Source organism: Vipera ursinii, assembly GCF_947247035.1.
Source record: "Vipera ursinii genome assembly, chromosome: 1".
Lineage (NCBI taxonomy): Eukaryota > Metazoa > Chordata > Lepidosauria > Squamata > Viperidae > Vipera > Vipera ursinii.
This window is the reverse complement of record NC_139512.1, coordinates 191,246,127-191,262,323: the sequence shown is the minus strand read 5'-3', so window position 1 is coordinate 191,262,323 and position 16,197 is coordinate 191,246,127. Positions and strand designations below refer to the sequence as shown.

The window sequence follows — 16,197 nt, the reverse complement described above, 5'->3', positions numbered from 1 at the left end:
TGTTTGGGTAACTGGCACAGTTGGTGTGTGTCTTCTCCAGTTTAATTTCTCCATAGTTGCCTCCCTGATAAGAGAGACAGAGTCTTTTCTCAAGTGCATAGAGGTGGGAGAGGAAAAGCAGAAAGTTATTCCAAGAGAAAGCAAACTCTTCCCCCCCCCCAGCAGAATGGCAGGCCCCAAACAAAAGCACATATGCAGGGAAAACAATAAGGATTTGGGGACCTGATAGTGACAATTCTTCAGAGTCCTCTCTCGCTTCACATCTATAGACTATTGGCAGACTGGGGACCCCACAATCTGCTTGTACAGTATACTCTGTGAACTGTTAGAGAGAGCCACTGGAAGGCTTCCCTACGGGAGGAGCCAGTTTCTATAGGAAACAAGTAACAACAGACGGGAGAACCAGGAGTGGGCTCGGTCCTCATAGCGAAGGGGAATGGTTTTATATCTTTTTTTATGTTGCCCTTAGCAGCCCGTGGAGTAGATGGCGGCCCCGGCAGAAACGGGTCCGGAATTCTTTCTTCGCCGCCATCTCTTAGGCTTTAAGAGGTTTTGCTGGATTCAGCTGGTGGGCCAAAGGCAGCATGACGGAGCTGCACGAAGCGGCGGCTTTGGGTAAATACGATTTAGCGGAAGACATCCTGTCGAGCGGGCTCGCCGAAGCAAATGGCCGAGACGCCGACTGGAGCGACAGAACGCCGCTCCACTGGGCGGCAGCACACGGTGAGCCATCGGGTGGGGGACGCGCCTGCGCCAGAAGGAAACGGAAGGAAAAAAACGCGGCGCCCGAAAGTAACACGAGTGCACGGAGCAATTCCGAACGGGTAATTTCCAGTTCGGTTTGCAGCCGGCCTCTTCCCAGCTGTCCGCCGCGTCCTGTTCAGAGCAAGCGCGCAAAAGCTGATCGGTTAGCAAATTCGTATTTCCTGGTGCAGGGGTAGGCGACGTTGGCTCTTTTATGACTCGTGGACTTCAACTCCCAGAATTCCTGGGCCAGCCATGCTGAGGAGAAAGGGAGAGGTTTCCAAGCGGAGCCATGCTGGCTCAGGAATTCTGGGAGTTGAAGTCCACGAGTCATAAAACAGCCAAGGTTGCCTACCCCTGTCCTGGTGTAACAGAAATCAAAACGGGGGTCAAAGTTGCGCAAAAGCGGAGGCTGAGGCGGAAAAGCCAAGAACGCTGCTTACCTTTCAGATTCTGGAATCGGTGCTGCGGCTAATTTGCACGGAGGGTTATTAGCGTGCCCTTTCCTTATCCCCGTTTGGGTACCTGGTGAAATAAAAGTGGAAAAGGGGTCACCAGGTGATCCTTCCTTTGCTCTGCACCAGTAAAGAAACTATTTGACAGCAACGATGTGAGGCAAAAGAATGAGAGCAGGAACCCCTGCACTACAGTGTTATTTTAATAGTAAGAGACAGAATAACAAAACAAAATCAGAAAAACTCATTTCAAAAAAAAAGGTATAAATTGATTTGCATCTTAATGAGTGAAATAAGTGTTTGATTCCCCTATCAATCAGCAAGTTTTCTGGCTCCCAGGTGTCTTTTATACAGGGAGTGCTATTAATCTCAGCTTTTACCTGTATAAAAGACACCTGTTCACAGAACCAATCAATCAGATTCCAAATTCTCCACCGTGGCCATGGCCAATGGCCAAAGAGCTGTCCAAGGATGTCAAGGACAAGATTGTAGACCAACACAAGGCTGGAATGGGCTACAAGACTATCACCAAGCAGCTTGGTGAGAAGGTGACAACAGTTGGTGCGATTATTCGCAAATGGAAGAAACACAAAATAACTGTTGATCTCCCTCAGGCTGGGGCTCCATGCAAGATCTCACCTCATGGAGTTTCAATGATCATGAGAATGATGAGGAATCAGCCCAGAACTAGACTGGAGCATCTTGTTAATGATCTCAAGGCAGCTGGGACCATAGTCACCAAGAAAACAATTCGTAACACGCTATTCCATGAATGACTGAAATCCTGCAGCGCCCGCAAGATCCCCCTGCTCAAGAAAGCACGTGTACAGGCCTGTCTGAAGTTTGCCAATGAACATCTTCATAATTCAGAGGAGAACTGGGTGAAAGTGTTGTGGTCAGATGAGACCAAAATAAACTGTTTGGCATCAACTCAACTCACCATATTTGGAAGAATGCTGCCTATGACCCTAAGAACACCATCCCCACTGTCAAACATGGAGATGGAAACATTATCCTTTGGGGGTGTTTTTCTGCTAAGGGGACAGGACAACTTCACTGCATCAAAGGGATGATGGATGGGGTGAGAATCTCTTCCTCAGCCAGGGCATTGAAAATGGGTCGTGGATGGGTATTCCAGCATGACAATGACCCAAAACACAAGACCAAGGGAACAAAAGAGTGGCTCAAGAAGAAGCCCATTAAGGTCCTGGACTGGCTTAGCCAGTCTCCAGACCTTAATCGCATAGAAAATCTGTGGAGGGAGCCGAAGGTTTGAGCTGCCAAATGTCAGCCTTGAAACCTTAATGAGTTGGAGAGGATCTGCAAAGAGGAATGGGACAAAATCCCTCCTGAGATGTGTGCAAACCTGGTGGACAACTGCAAGAAACATCTGACTTCTGTGATTGCCAACAAGGGTTTTGCCACCAAGCACTAAGTCATGTTTTGCGAAGAGGTCAAATACTTATTTCACTCATTAAATGTAAATCAATTTATAACTTTATTGAAATGCGTTTTTCTGGATTTTTTTTGTTATTCTGTCTCACTGTGAAAATAAACCTACCATTACAATTATAGACTGATCATTTTTTGTCAGTGGGCAAATGTACAAAATCAGCAGGGGATCAAATAATTTTTCTCTCACTGTATCTTCCTTTTCACTCCCATTTCACCCGTGACATTTCATGAGTTTTCCCTGGGATTAAAATGGTGGCTCGGAGGTGGTATTCTGTGCCTTACAAGTACTTCACCAAGCAGTGAGAAATGCAGAGACTGTAATACTATATTTGGGGATAAGAGGATGTGGCCAGCAGCAGAATACATAGAAAAAGTGGCTGGATGGGGGATCCTCTGCTCCAAGCACGTCCCCTTCCCTACCCATCTCCCAAGTTCTCAATGGAAGCGTCCTTGGGGTGTTAGGAACAGATTTTTCGTTTTGTCTGCTTTTTAAAAATTGTTCTTAGCCACCCAGAATCATGTTTTTGAGATAGACTTTCATCCAGATTAAAATAAAAAAAAATCGACTTAATTGAAAATAAGGTTGTGAATGGCAAAAATGGTTTCAGCCTTAAAATTTAAAATTGATTTGAAAAAATGTTATGCTATATAGAGTGCTTAGCATACAATTTTGGGCATAAAACAATATAAAGATGCTAATACATGGGAATGCGTCTAATGATAAGCACTATGATTTAAACATAAAATACACTCACGTGAGTGGGATGAAGGAGTGACTTGCCCTTTATAAGGAATTGTTGGGACAAAAGAGATGGCATTGATTCGGTGCATCCACCACATCTAAGAATTTTTACACAGAGCCAGAAGGTATTTCCCCCAACAAGTTTGGGCTTCATCTAGTTGCCATCTTAAACAGACTGGCGAGTAATGGTAGAATAACGGTCTTGGCTATCAGCAACTGAGTGTGGAAATAAGGCAACTGGGTTTATAGGCTTAATAACGAATGCAATGCATTAGCCAAATATTAAAAATACAGATTTTGGGGAAGGGAGGGTCACCAATATGTAATGTTATATGCTATGCTAGATATATATTAGTAAAGAATACCTCCATTATGTTGTTCAAGAAACCAATAAGTATAAATATTTCAAGAGGGGGAATACATGTAGACATCCGGAAGGGATCCTGGGATGTGGGTGTGATGCCTGCAAAAGAGCTGTATTAATAGGGAAATGGAGTGTGCTTTCCTGCAGATCAAGTTTTTAACGTTTTCAAACGGTCCTTATAATGATTTTTCTGTGTTTCTTGGTGAGCGTTGTTTTTTAATGTTTTTTTAACTTTATATACCATTTAGATTCACATATGTTAGGTGGGAGGCTATAAAGATTTAAGTAAGTAAATAAATTAGAATATGTGAACCATGAATCTCCAATATGTTGTTGTTACAAGGTAATGCCAAGTTCCATATAACTTTATACTATGTATTTGTATGAACAGACATTTTAAAAAATGGAGTGCCCGATATCCATCCAGGTAATTCATGAACATTTCAGCCTATGCAGAATGTGAAAATGTTCTCCAATTGATAGTTTAAAGAAGTCACAACAAGACCCAGTTCTCAGAATTAAATAAAAAAAACTGCTTCCCAAAGCAAGAGATTCCAGAGGCTGGTCTAAAAGAGCTACTTCTGTGTTAATGGGAAAACTTTCTGCTGCTAGCTATTCTTGTTGCTCTAATGTCCTGTTTGCATTTTCTACAGGCCACTCAAAGATGGTAAAGCTGCTTGTGGCACATGGTGCTCGCCTGGTTTTGCGAACGGAGGCAGGTTGGACTCCAGTTCATTTTGCTGCAGAATCAGGGCGACTGGGCACGTTGAGAACACTGCACTCCTTGCACGCACCGATGGATGCCCCAGATCTCTATGGAGATGTTCCAAGAAGAATTGCAGAAATCTATGGGCACAAAGCCTGCGTCAAATTCTTAGAAATGTAAGCACAGCATTGGCAGAAGAATTAAGGCAGGTGACCTTGTAACTTTCCTTGTGCATTGGGAGTAAAGGGGCTCACCTCAGTCCAAAGTTAGAGAGAAAATGAAAATATCAAAACAATTCAAATGGATGGTATTCAGACCAGTCTTTTCCCCCAGTGCATGTTGGGAAAGCAAACAATCAGTTGCTTTTCCTCTGTAGTAGCAGGTCTTCAGGACCTGCTTTCCATCAATACGGGTAGTCCTCGACTTGGAAAAGGTGATCACATGAAGCCAGAACACTGCAATCATCACCAATAGTCAGTTGCCAAGAGTCTCAATTTTGATGACGTGACCATGGGGATTCTGCAATGGTGGTGTGAAAAACGCTCATAAGACACTTTTCTCAGTGCCGTTGTAACTTAGAACGGTCATTAAATGAACTATTGTAACTAGAGAAGTAGCTGTACCGCTTTCTTGCCATTTCCTCCCCCTCACCCCGAAAAGCCTTCCTCACGTTTGACACCTTCCCTTCTGATGCATCCTCTCCATGTTCTATGAGGAGCTCTGCAAGACTTTAAAATCCGGAACTCTGTTCGAGGAATCCCATTTGGATTGAGGATGGTAATTGTACTAACAAACCTTTATGAGTGACTTGCCCCCTGCTGCTTCTTTTTTGCCTAAGTAAACATTCAGTGAAGTTGCCTTCATTGGTGTTAACCCGATATTTCTCTGTAGAGCTGAACTGAACTCATGCTAAAGCACCCATATGTATTTAAGGAATTTTCCCATATTTTGTTGCATTGGTGTCCTCTAGGGTTTGAGAAAGCAAAGCCAAAGCTCTTCAGCTCTTAATTAATTTTAGAACTGCCGTCAAGAGCGGGTTATGGTAAAGACGGATGCAAAATCCCCCAGCCTTCCCAATGGAAAGAGTCCCTTTCAAGTCATGATCAGCCATGCGTAGCAGCTTATCCAAAACCTTTTCCTCTTTCCTTTTGATCTAGAGCTGAAATAGAACACAGGGCATATTGCCAGATGGCAAAATCAAAGGGAATCCAACTGGATGAGAAGGATGAAGCTTGGGAGCTTAAGAAGGAAGAACTTTTGAGAAGTAAACCCTTCTCTCCAAAGAAACTTCTGAAGCACAAGATGCAGGGAAAGGATGGCAAACAACTTCCTTCAAGAAAACAATGAGAAGAATGGTAAATTTCAGATAAGCTAGATGGGGGGGGGGTTTCTCAGCTACCTTAATTTTGTAGTCACTGAAATTCATCTATTTCATTTGCCATTTTTCTTATTTTGATCTAGTTAATCACCATCTCAGTTTAAGAAATTTTTAAAAGCATGCACAAAAAATTCCATTTTTGTATGAATTTTGCCTGATTAATTAATTTTGCATACACTTTTGTATAATACATTCATATTTTAAGCTTTCCTCTAATTTAATGTTTCATACTTGATGATTACACTATGTATATCTTTGCTGTAATATTCTCTTAATATTATTATTATTAACATTAAGGGGAATATTAACATTTATTATTTTTATTTTATTAGAGTTTCTGGTCATATTTTAATTTGAAGGCGCTGCTAAAGTGGGAAACCAGGTTGCACATAGCCAAAGTGGGAAACAAAGTTGCACTAAATGCAGATGAAAATCTGTCTCTTATTTTTTAATGCATATAAAGAAATCTTAAAGTTGGGAACATCTCAGCAGCATAATACATGTGGTCAAAATCAATTTTGTTTTTTAAGACTTATATATTTACTTCTTCTAATGTTATTTCTTCTAATATATGTTACCTTTATTTTTCCTTATTTCTTCTTTTCCTCCATGTGTTAATTGTTCTAAGGTTCATCTAATATTTGTTTTGGTATTATCATTTATTACTGCTGATCTCACTCTGGTCACCTTTGAGGTTGCTTTATGCTTCATTAATTAACATTTCTGAACAGTCTTTTGATGGGTGTCAAAGCTGGGAATGCTTTAAAGTGAGTAACCATGCAAGAAACAATTATTCTAAATGCTATCAGGTAACTTGGGCTTAGTTGCCACAGTTTATTCAACTGTGGCAACTAAACCCAAGTTACCTGATAGCATTTAGAAATTATCTTTACTGTCTCATGCTTTGGCATATTTGGAGAGAATGGTTAACTGATTGGAATGAAAGGAGAATGTATCTGCTAAACATTATGTAAGCAAAATAATAAAAAATAGGCAAAACACAAAGCTTTGTTCTATTAATAACATTAAAAGTACTAATCACAATAACAATCTTCTCAATTGCGATTGGATCTGTTTCTATTGTCAAACATAAATGGTTTGACCCCTTGTTTTTATTGCTAGATTGATGATAAAAATAACTCTCCAACACAATTCTTTAGTATGTTTATTTTATTGTTTTATCTATGTTTTGCTAACTACCTTTTTATCCTTTTAATAAAATATCATAATGAACATTGTTTTTAAGTTCAGCACTGTTAGAAAAACAGGTACACAAACTATGCAGACTTTCCCAAAGAGGAAAAATAACATCTGGCCTTAAACTTAAAAAATCTGTAACTACTTTCCTATAAATGCAATTCTCAAATAGATATAAAAATCAAAACTGGAGTCCTTTTATGCACTATCTTTCTTTATCACCTTTCAAGGTTCACCTCTATATAACATACAAAGTGAAGGACAGAATTAATCACTTCTTTACTAGCAAAGTACAATTTTAGTTCCAGAAGTTCCCAGATCAAATTATTAGCTTGTACTGAAAAAGACCTATAAATAAAGGTGGTTCAAGGCTGTTTTGCAGTTCTCTTCAGAAATATGTTTGACAAAAGGAGCATCAACACTACAAAATTAATGACTTCTGTGATCATGAGAGATGGGTATGTCTCCATAGAGGAAAAAATGGGGAAAAAAAAGTTTGATGGATGCTTTAATCATAAAGGTTCTCACTGACTGCTGCAGGATAGATAGAAATTGAACAAGTTTGTACATCAGCAGGGCTTTTCTGACACATCAAGGCTTAGTGGCTTCTGTAGACATTTCCATGCATATAAAAAAAGGAAGGGGAATTGGTGTATGAAGGACAGGAGCAGGCAGAATATGTAACTGAAGATTCTGGTCTTGAGTGCTGTCAGTTATTCTTGGCGCAGTATTCATGGGAAGAAGGCAGAGAAGTTCTAAGGTACACATTAGAGGCTGGATTGACAGCTTTCTATGTTTGACATAAACGCATGAAAGATGTGGCTGGAGGGAGAGAGAACCAGTTTATATGAGAAATGACTTATCAAAAATTGTCCTGTCCTGCTTGAATGTCCTGGATGGGCCTGTTGAATATTTCCACACCTCGCTGGGCATAAGACCAGGTAACAGCCTAGCCTGGTGCCTTAACCACTAGACCAATGACAACCTCACCAGCTAAGAAATCCAAGCATCTTATGGTTAACCATAAAGGACTGCTTGTTTTGGGAACTTTGCCCCTTTGCCTGCCTTTTTTGGGGGGGACCATTATTTATGATGGTAACAGGTTTCACACAGCCTTGCTTTTTTCACTATGGAAATAAATGATTGCATTACACATTACTTTATATTTCCTCAACTGCATATCCTCCCTTGTATATGTGTATGTATGTATTCAATTTATATTGCCCAATTCAGATTGGCATCCATCACACTCATTTCTCCCATTTTCCCCTCAACCAATGTAATAAAATAAATAAATAAATAAATAAATGCAGTAAATTAAGGAAGGGCTGAGCCAAAGTTACCCAGTGGATTTCAGCTGAGGTTGGATTAGAACAGGGGTCGACAACCTGAAAAAGGAAAAGAGCCACTGGGAACCGGTTCCATCACACACACAAAAAAGTGGGAGCCGCGTGCGTGTGTCCATGCACGTGCAAAAAATGTTTTGCGCATGCGCAAAACGTTTTTTTCTTGCACATGCGCGGACGCATGCGGTTGCCATTTTTTTAATGTATGATGGAAGCGGTTGCGTGACGGCGACGGCCCGTTTGCAGAGCTACCGCCTTCGGAGGAAGGTGGCAGCTTTGCAAACGGGCTGCGGCAGCTTTCCCAACATCATTAGAACATGGGTCTTTCCAATTCCATTCCAACAGTTCATCCGAAACCTGGAAATACTGTAGTTACCCATATGTGGGTTATCAAGTAAGAATTGCCACTTCATAACAGTCTTCTGGCATTCACTGACTATTGGTTTAACTGCTTTTTCTTTTCATTACTAAATGAAACACTATGATTTTTGTTCTTAAGGTAAATTGCCTCAAGTGAACATCAGCTTTATTGTGAATATTGGATGGCTGTACATTTCTCCCTTCTTGTTTTTGAAAACTCAACCAAATCTTCATTATTTATCCTGATCCTATATTTTAACACGATTCTTCTAAAATTTAGTCTGATTGGCGTCTCATTTCAGATGAGGTAGAGGTGTTATATATTGGCTAGATTGCTTACACATAGAGTCATAAAAGAAATCCAGCATGAGTCTGTGGATAGTAACTCTGTGTATTTTGCTCTCACCCAAAGCTATGACGTGCTAACCACAAGCATCCAGCTTGCGTTTAGTTTCCTCTTCAGAATGTGATGGATCAGATCAAAGATAAACTGCACAATACAGAAGGTGACTGAGGGGTCCTCTGTGTCCTGTTATAGAATGAGTTGCTACATAACTTGGAATGCTGCATCCAGTTTTGATCCCCATTATACAAAAAAAGATGTCGAGACTAGAAAGAGTGAAGAGAACAGCAACAAAGATGTTTACGGGACTGGAAGTTAAACCTTACGATGAACAGTTATGGGAATTCAGTATTTCTAATCTAATGAAGAGAAACCCTAGAGGTGACATGATAGCGGCCTTCTAATATTTGAGAGGCTGTCATAGAATAAGTGATCAACTTATTCTCCAAAGCACCTCAGGGCAAGACAAGAAGTAACGGTTGGAAGCTTAACAAAAAGACATCCAACCTAGAATTAAGGAGAAGTTACTTGGCAGTGAGAACAAGTAACCAGTGGAACGGCTTGTCTCTAGAATTTGTGGGCACTCTATCACTGGAGGTTATGAAGAAGAGATTGGATAGAAGAGATTTTTCCAGAATTGTATAGGGTCTCCCACTTGAGCAGGGGATTGTACTAGGTCTCCAAGATCTCCATCTTTGTTATTCCATATTCTATACAAGAAGATTTATCCTGTGCTACCAGGAAAGCTGTTGTGGTTTGGCATAGTAACATAATCAAGCTAGGACTCTTGCAGTGTGTTTTTTTTAAAAAAAGTTGTCAACTTTAAGATGTGTGGGCTTCAGTTCCCAGAATCCTGACTGGGAATTCTGGGAACTGAAGTTCACACATCCTAAGGTTAGCAAGTTTGAGGAATGCTGCTCTGTTGATAAAAGAACCATATCACATGGCTGACTCATATTCAATTTTAATTAATTACTGTCCCAATAATTTTTTTACACATACTTGCCAAGCCAGATAAGTTCCATTCTATATCCATAGCATTCTACAATAATTTGAATTCTATTTTCTGCTTGCATACAGTACATTTGCTTTAATCACTGTTCAATTTATTATGATTGTCTAACCTGTCAAGATTGTTTTGAATCTTATTTCTGTCCTCTGGGATGCAGGAAATAGTATCCCATCTGTTTTGTGTCATCAGCAAAACTGATAAACTTGCTCATCTATCATTAGTAAAAATGTCGAAAAATGCAAGTCTATGGAGATTCTCAATCATCCAGGTCAGGACTTTGCAACCTTTTCACCCATTGATGACAAAAAAAAAGGGAAAAAATGATGAAGTACAGGTAGTCCTCGACTACAACAGTTCACTTAGTGATTGTTTGAAGTTACAATGGAACTGAAAAAAGTGCCCCCCAAGCCACATCTGAGCAAGACACCTGCCTGCCCACCCGGTGGTGCTCTTCCTCCTGTCCGAGGTTTTCATTGTTGTGAGCATTTCTGTTGAGGATTGGCAGTGGGGGTGGGGTTGGGGGGTGTTTGGTTTTTATTCCCCCACCTCTGCTGGGTGGTTGCAGCAGGTTTTGGTCACATCACATGACCCTGGGACACTGACCGTCATAAATATGAATCAGTTGCCAAGCATCTGAGTGTAAATCACAAGACCCTGGAGATGCTGCAACATTCCAGCTGAGCGGTGCTTCTTCTGGGCTCAGCAGAAGCACCGGAATCAGTGCTGAACTCCAGCTGGAGCCTGGCGCTGATCCTGGTGCCTCCGCTGAGCCCTGACAGCCCCGAAGAAGCACTGATCCTGGTGCTTCCACTGAGCCCTGACAGCCCTACAGCTCCAGCCATCTCTCACTCAGGCTTGTGCGGTGCTGCCACTGGTTCAGCTCATTCCCCTCCCCTGCTACCACTTTTCTAGGATGGTTGCATACCACCTGCCAGGTGCCAATGTACCACAGGTGGTACCCTTACCACTGGTTGAAAAGCCCAGGTCATGGTTGTCCCAAAGATGCTTTTCAAAAGACAACTGGACTTTCTTGTTTTTTCCCCCCTTGAAAGCGTTTCTCTTCTCATTAAAAAAAAATGTCTTTAGAGTACTGAACTGAAGCAGCTTCTTGGATGAGAAGTGAAACATTTTCAAGGAAAAAAACCCAAGAAAGTCCAGTTACTTTTGAAAAGCACATTTGGGAGAGTGAAATGAAGATTAAATTCAATATTCCCGTCCAATTTGGTGAGGAACCATTGAGAAGCCTAGCTTTCAGGATAGTTTAATGTTCATTCCATCCAGCTCATATTTAGCTTGCTTGCTAATCAAGAATGTAGAAGTGTAGAATAACAGAGCTGGAAGGTACCCTGGAGGTCATCTAGTCCAACCCCTCACCCAAACAGGAGACCCTCTCCCATGTCAGACCAATGGCTTTCCAGTCTCATTTCCCATTTTTTCCACCCTTAGTACTTGCTAGCAACTCAAAGTGCCCAACACCCTAAACTCTCCTTCCTCCCCTTTCCCCCCAACAACAACCCTGTGAGGTGGGCTGGCCAGACAAGGAGGGGGAGGGGGAGGCTGGCCCAAACCTCCCCAATCCCCCCCAGCCCAAGGCAGAACTCAAACTCACAACCTCCCCTCCCCACAAAACCCCACCCAGGTGCATTGTAAGTCCGAAGTGGCAGTCGTAACTGCGGAGCAGCGACCTTCCCTGAAGGTAACTCACGAAACGCAGCTTCAGCTGCTCTCCTGCAGCTGGGGTGGCCCGGGACCTGTCTGCAGAGGCTCACCGGGACTGAGGATGAGAAGGGCGGCTGCTCACCATCTGAGTCACCAGATACTTTGTCAAATCAAATACGGTATATTATGATTACAGCATTCCTTCAGTCTACTAAGTTATCTGGTCAAAATATGGGTACAGTTAATCTGGAAAGATATGTTCACTTCTGATAATTATTACATTATTTTCAAGATGCTTACAGATGGATGCCTTTATGATCTGTTCTGGAATTGTCACAAATATAGTTGTTAGATTGAGTGGCTTACAGTTCCTTAGTTCTTATTTCCTCCTCTTTTTTGAAAGATAGGGATATTTGCCTTTTCCGTTCATTTGGCCTTTCATCTCTCTAGGAGTTTCCAGAAATAATATACAAAGGCTTGGTCAGACCATTTTCTCATTTATTAATACTTCCATGGTTCCATATACATGGATGTTTTATTCATGGAATTTATAAACAGCTTCTTATATATTTCATTACCAAAATGAAAACTTTTTCTAGACCACCAATAAACGATTTAGATGAGGCAATAGAAGGGGAATGCATCAAATTTACAGATGATACCAAACTGGCAGGAATAGCCAACGCCCCAGAAGATAGGCTCAAGATCCAGAAGGATCTCCGCAGACTTGAACACTGAGCCCTATCTAATAAAATTGTAGAGAAAAGTAAGATTTTACACCTAGGCAAGAAAAACCATATGTATAGGTACAGATTAGGTGAAACGTGGCTCAATACAAGTAACTACAAGAGAGATCTTGGAGTCCTAGTGGACAGTTACTTAATTGTGACTCAGCAGGTGTGCTGCAGCCACCAAAAGAGCCAATGCAATCCTAGGTTGCATTAACAAACTGATAGAATCAAGATCACGTGAAGTACTAACACCACTTTACAATGCCTTGGTAAGGCCACACTTGGAATACTGCATCCAGTTTTGGTCACCACGATGTAAAAAAGATGTTGAGACTCTGGAAAGAGTGCAGAGAAGAGCAACAAAAATGACTAGGGGACTGGAGGCTAAAACATAAAAAATGGTTGCAGGAATTGGGTATGTCTATTCTACTAAAAGGGGACGCGGTGTCTCCTTCATATTTTGCCCTAGAAATGTTATTATAAATAAACAGTCATCCTATAACACAGTGGTTCAGTGGGTTAGGACGCTGAGCTTGTCGATCAGAAGGTCGGCAGTTTGGCGAGTCGAATCCCGAGTGCCGTGTAACAGAGTGAGCGCCTGTTACTCGTCCCAGCTTCTGCCAACCTAGCAGTTCGAAAGTACGTGAAAATTTATTTATTTATTTATTTATTTATTTATTCATGGGACTTATATCCCGCCCTATCTCCCGAGGGACTCAGGGCGGCTAACAACAACAAAACTTAAAGGTCTCTGTACAGTAAATTAAAATTAAAAATTGAAATAAATTAAAATAAATTAAAGAATAGAGTTAAAATTGTAAACATAATTAAAATCCCTGTCAGTCCAGGTCAGCCAGGTGGAAAAGGAGTGTTTTGAGGCCGCGGCGAAAGGACTGGAGATCTTGGGCCATCCGAAGCTCAGGGGGGAGCTGGTTCCATAGGGCTGGCGCTCCCACAGAGAAGGCTCTTCCCCTGGGGGTCGCAAGCCGACATTGTCTGGCCGACGGTACCCTGAGGAGGCCTTCTCTGTGTGAGCGTACTGGGTGATGGGAATTCGTTCCCGGCAGCAGATGGTCCTGCAAGTATCCCGGGCCTAAGCCATGTAGGGCTTTAAAGGTAAGTACCAGCACCTTAAATCTCACCCGGAGGGCAACCGGTAGCCAATGCAGCTCACGCAGGAGGGGTGTAATATGGGAGTATCGGGGTGCTCCCATCATTACCCGTGCAGCTGCACTCTGCACCAGTTGAAGCCTCCGGGTGGTCTTCAAGGGCAGCCCCATGTAGAGAGCATTGCAGTAGTCTATACGGGAGGTAACGAGTGCGTGGGTGACTGTACGTAGGGCATCTCGGTCCAGAAAGGGGCGCAACTGGTGTACCAGGCAAATCTGGGCAAATGCCCCCTTAGCCACGACTCCAATATGATCTTCAAAACTGAGTTGTGAATCCAGGAGGACGCCCAGTTTGCGTGCTCTATCAACGGGAGGTAGCATCTCTCCTCCTATAATCAAAGATGGAACCTCTTGGACTAAACGAGATGTCGGTATGTAAAGCCACTCAGTCTTGGCCAGGTTGAGCTGGAGCCTGTTCTTTCCCATCCAAATCTGTACCGCTTCCAGGCTACGGGACATCACATCGAGGGCATCACTGGGTTGGTTTGGGGTGGAGATGAACAATTGGGTATGATCCGCATATTGGTGATACCTCACCCCAAAACGACGAATGATCTCACCCAGCGGCTTCATATAGATGTTGAACAGGAGGGGCGAGAGCACCGATCCCTGAGGCACCCCACAACTAAGGGGCCTTGGGGTTGACTTCTGCCCCCCTGCCAACACCGTCTGCGAACGGCCCAAGAGGTAGGAGGAGAACCATCATAGAACGGTGCCTCCCACTCCCAACCCCTCAAGACGACGCAGCAAGATACCATGATCGATGGTATCAAAAGCCGCTGAGAGATCTAATAGGACCAGGACAGAGGAGTAACCCCTATCTCTGGCCCACCAGAGATCATTCACCAGCGCGACCAATGCCGTCTCCATGCTATATCCGGGCCTGAAACCCGATTGGTACGGATCCAGATACTCAGTTTCCTCCAGGACCAAAGGGAGTTGTCGTGCCACCACCCTCTCAACGACTTTCGCAAGAAAGCGAAGGTTGGAGACAGGACGAAAGTTGTTTAAAATAGCTGGATCCAATGCAGGTTTCTTAAGGAGGGGCCTTACTACCGCCTCTTTCAAGGCGGCAGGGAAGTACCGTTCACTCACTGAGGCATTGATAACTGCTAGGAGCCAGCCTCGTGTAACCTCCCGAGACGCATAGACCAGCCACGTAAGTACAAAAATAGGGACCACTACGGTGGGAAGGTAACAGAGGTCCGTGCGCCTTTGGCGTCTAGTCATGCAGGCCACATGACCACAGACTTCCTTGGACAAGTGCTGGCTCTTTGGCTTTGAAACGGAGATGAGCACCGGCCCCTAGAGTCGGAAACGACTAGCACGCATGTGCAGGGGAACCTTTACCTTTACCTTTTTATTCTACTAAAAAGAAGGACTAGGGGGGACATGATAGCAGTGTTCCAACATTTGAGGGGCTGCCACAAAGAAGAGGGGGTCAACCTATTTTTCAAAGCATCAGAAGGCAAGACAATAAGCAATGGTTGGGAACTAACCAAGGAGAGAAGCAACCTAGAACTAAAGAGAAATTTCCTGGCAGTGAGAACAATTAATTAGTGGAACGGCTTGCCTTCAGAAGTTGTGGATGCTCCATCACTGGATATTTTTAAAAGGAGACTGGACAGCCATTTGTCTGAAATGGTACACGGTCTCCTGCTTGAGCAGGAGAAGACTTCTGTGGTCCCTTCCAGCTCTGTTATTCTGTTACGTGAACAATGTCCTAATCATGGAACTACCAACTCAGACAAACAATTTAACAGTAAAGAAGAACCTAATTAAGGAACCACCAAGAACATTTCCCCCACTAACAGAGCAAGTCAGTAGTATATATAAAAAGACGGCAAAGCCCACTCCCTCCTATAACTGATTATGTCCCCTAACTTGGTAGTGAATGGTCTGCAAGAAAAAGCACCAAGTTCAGAGAACACCAAGGTTCCCACAGTTCAACCCTGAGCTACAAACATCTCTTCTGTCAGTTTCAGCATTGCCAAGTAGAGGTATTTATAGAGAAAGTGAATCTTTGTATAAATGTGTTTTGAAGTTATTTATTTCCTACAAAGGTACAACTCTGGGAGGGAGATGGCCTTATCAAAATCTTTCAGGTTACCTTTAAGATATGTATGTATGTGTAGGCATCCTTCCTCTGTGTTCCTAAAGCCCTAAATCTTAAAGGATTTGTCTGGTTCACTATTCTTTCAGAGGAATGCCCTTCCTGAGTTTCAGGATGGCTTTTACAGTAATTATCTGACTGACAGGTTTAGGGCTCTTTGTTACATTGTTCTGTCTTATCCATTGTTTCTCTCTGCTATGGACAAATTACATTTTGTTGACTCAAGAAGTTGACAGGGAATATATAAATAAAATAATTGTTTAAGTTGATTTCCTTCTCAAGAGTATAATCAGGAAATAATAAGATGAATTAAATGTTAACCTACAGTTGCTTAATTCTTAATTTTCTCTGACACTGCATAAAAAGACCGGAAATCTACAGGCTATTTATGCCATGCCCTCGATCATTCACAGCCACTCCAAA

At 42.5% G+C, this 16,197-nt stretch overlaps 1 protein-coding gene across 1 annotated transcript; it reads left to right on the top strand.

Annotated features, from left to right (window-relative positions):
* Positions 1-499: 499 nt before the first annotated feature.
* ANKRD66 (ankyrin repeat domain 66) lies at positions 500-6,618 on the top strand. The gene is made up of 3 exons (XM_083348403.1): positions 500-723; positions 4,414-4,642; positions 5,624-6,618. Exons 1-3 carry the CDS (start codon positions 585-587, stop codon positions 5,811-5,813), a joined length of 558 nt encoding a protein of 185 aa, XP_083204529.1. The 5' UTR covers positions 500-584; the 3' UTR covers positions 5,814-6,618.
* The last annotated feature ends 9,579 nt before the right edge of the window (positions 6,619-16,197 follow it).

Excerpts from the sequence above, each read along its gene's own strand:
- ANKRD66 (XM_083348403.1), top strand. The coding sequence starts at position 585 with ATGACGGAGCTGCACGAAGCGGCGGCTTTGGGTAAATACGATTTAGCG. Across the intron at positions 724-4,413 it reads CCACTGGGCGGCAGCACACG|GCCACTCAAAGATGGTAAAG; the intron begins GTGAGCCATCGG and ends CATTTTCTACAG. Across the intron at positions 4,643-5,623 it reads TGCGTCAAATTCTTAGAAAT|AGCTGAAATAGAACACAGGG; the intron begins GTAAGCACAGCA and ends CTTTTGATCTAG.